At 34.0% G+C, this 2,946-nt stretch overlaps 1 protein-coding gene across 9 annotated transcripts in view; it reads right to left on the bottom strand.

Annotated features, from left to right (window-relative positions):
- Positions 1 to 1,119: 1,119 nt before the first annotated feature.
- Positions 1,120 to 2,946, bottom strand: part of LOC106884127 (divergent protein kinase domain 1A) — a 55,936-nt gene continuing 54,109 nt past the window's right edge. For 6 of the 9 annotated variants that reach the window (XR_008266490.1, XR_008266492.1, XR_001411201.2 and 3 more), the window contains 2 exons: positions 2,111 to 2,242; positions 1,120 to 1,263 (listed from right to left, as the gene is read on the bottom strand). Coding sequence is in view for 2 of the 9 variants with exons in the window: in XM_014935358.2 (XP_014790844.1) it covers positions 1,147 to 1,263; positions 2,111 to 2,242 (249 nt within the window). In the remaining 7 variants the exon portion in view is untranslated. The remainder of the gene's footprint in view (positions 1,264 to 2,110; positions 2,243 to 2,946) is intronic. The other 3 variants (XR_008266493.1, XR_001411203.2, XM_014935357.2) reach the window with 3 other exon arrangements.

The following is a 2,946-nucleotide window of genomic DNA, read 5'->3' on the forward strand; positions in this document are numbered from 1 at the left end:
CCCTTTACACTCAGCATACCTCCACTCTTCTTTCAGGTGTTCATTACTCAAGACCAGACACAAACAATTTCTTGACCTTTGACCTCTGCACCTAGTAGAACACTATGGTGTGACAGTCAGAGAAAAAGAAGGCTGTAACTATTTAATCCATAAATGGAAACAAGTTATGTTTAAAGACAATTTATATTTGCTAGAGCCAACACTTCTCATATCTGTTGGATCATGTTGTCACTGTTGGTCCTTGGCTACTTATTAACCAACAAGTTGGATCAGTCACAGTTAATCTTATAATCTATTAAGAGTTGGGGGGTCAGCAAACTTCTTATGTCACTGACCCCTTTAGGAAATCATTGATAACTTATCAACTGCTATCATGTAAATGTCTAAAATAAGATTAAAAAGTATATTTCAAAAAAGAAATTTTTTTTGATTCAAAAAGAATAACTACTTTGTTCTTTCATATTATTTCTGCTTTTTAACAAGAAATATTTAACCCTTTCATTACCAACTTGGCTGAAACGGGCTCTGGCTCTGAGTACAAATTTGATAAAGAGCAATAAAAATTCAGTTATATTGATGTAGTCTGAACATTTAATGCGAAGTATGTGTTTGGTGAATACTAGTTATTGCATTGATATTTGCATTTAAACTGGCCATATCGAGACCAGATATTCTACTTGTTTTATGTCCAAACTGGCCATATCCGACCTTTCACACCTATCCTACAATGCCATTCTAAAAAGAAACAATCACATCACTAAAAATCTCAAAGCTGTGAGAGAATGCATCATTACTTCAAAACAATGTGAATAAACAAGCATTACATTTGAAAGAGAAATCTGAATGCTGATGAGTGAAATTACTGTGTTCTTCTAGATTGTAAAAAGGTTGGCGTTAGGAAGGGCATCCAGCCATAAAAACCATGCAGTGGAGCTTGGTGCAGTCCTCTGGCTTGCCAGCTCATGTAGAACCATCCAACCCATGCCAACATAGAAGAAGAACTTTGAATGATGATGATGATGATAAGCAATGCGAAATGAAGGGTTTTGTTCAAAACACAATTCACCACCCAGTCCAAGATTCAAAACTATAATCAGGCCATGCACCATCACAATTGAAATTGCATTGTAAATGTGAATGCGAACGTTAACATACCTTGAGGTTTGGCTGCTGTTTTAAGCAATTTGACAACACCGGCACCCTCTCTTTACACAAAGAATAACACAATCTACCAGATACCATTCCATCTTCATACAATTCACACTGAAAATAACAAAAATAAAACAATACAAAACAGAAAAAAACATTTTTAACAGAATTTTAAATTGAAAGAAAAGAAAACAAACACCATTAGAAAGTAAGGTGTGCCCCAGCATGGCCAGTTTAACCCTTTCATTACTGTATTTATTTTGAGATGCTCTGTGTTTCTTTCAATTAATTTAAATATAACAAAGAATTTAGTAAAATAACTTAGTTATCATTCAGCTGGTGTTAGGAACATAAACTGTCTTTTGGCGATTTGCTGTGCTTGAGAAGACACTTCAAGTTGAATGAAATCATGGTCATGGCCTGGGCTGATGACATGTAAAAGGCACCTGTGCCAGTGATGTGTAGAAGGCACTGTGCCAATGACACATAAAAGGCACCCATGCCAGTGACAAGTAAAGGGTACCCATACCTTGTAAAGGGTGACACATAAAAGACATCCAGTACACACTGTAAGGTGGTTGGTGTTAGGAAGAGCATCCAGCTGTAGAAACCAGGCCAAAACAGACTGGAACCTGAAGCGGCCCTTCAGTTTATCGGCTCTGGTCAAACCATCTAACCCATGCCAGCTTGGAAAATGGACATTAAATAATGATGATGATTCCAGTAATGGTGTTAAATATCTACCAAAAAATAGAATTGGTATTTTCTGCAAGTTACATTACCTCAATAAGCTTAACATATCTCAACAAGAAGTTGTTCCAAACATGACATTCCTCAATGGCAGTTAAACTGATATATAATGCTGCTTTCTGCAGTTAAGGGTACTGAAATTTTGAATGGATACTGTAAAAGGTTAAAGATTTCAACACTTTTCATGATTCTAGAAGGATGGTTTACTTACCAAACTGTCCCTAACGGATCTTCCATTGCAAGGATCATATATTGCAATTATCACACATAACATGGAAAACAGAAGAATTCCTGTGAATGCCGAGTAAACAAGCATGGTCTTCTTGCTGACACCTAATAAGTTCTAAAAGGTAGTGGACGAAAAGAAAAAGACAAACAAAAAAATTTACATATTCATATATTAACATATTTTATCAGCAAATACAAATTAACATATTTAATTTAATACATTTATATCAAGTAACAGTTTTGCATTTAGAGAACTTTACACACATACACACACACACACACATATATATATATATATATATATATATATATATATATATATATACATTACATATACATATATATGCACTTATACGTACATGTGTGTGTGTACATTAGTAATTAGTAAAGGATTTCTCCAAATGTTTAATGATTTGCTCACAGGTATTCAAAAGAGGTTATTCAAAAAGAATTAAAGGCAATGCTGATGCTACTTCATATAATCCTTATTATTATTATTATTGATTTATATGGCACTGTCATGCTATTAGCTGTCAGAAGTGAAAGTGCTCACTGCTAGTGAAGTATCTGTCTGTCTGCCTGCATGCCTCTGTGTGTCCGTCTGTCTGCCTGCTGGTTTGAGTTGATACTTTGGCTTACTTACTTACTGATTGATATCTATCTACTATCTATCTATCTATTTATCTATCAATCACTCGTCCACCTTATTAGAAAACACAAATTTAATATAAAAACATATTTCCTGAAATTGCAAATTATTTAAAATATAAAAATATAATTTTCAACAGAGAGAATTTATCAAAATAGAAAACAAATAAA

The sequence above is a fragment of the Octopus bimaculoides genome, chromosome 21, assembly GCF_001194135.2.
Source record: "Octopus bimaculoides isolate UCB-OBI-ISO-001 chromosome 21, ASM119413v2, whole genome shotgun sequence".
NCBI classification, from domain to species: Eukaryota; Metazoa; Mollusca; class Cephalopoda; order Octopoda; family Octopodidae; genus Octopus; species Octopus bimaculoides.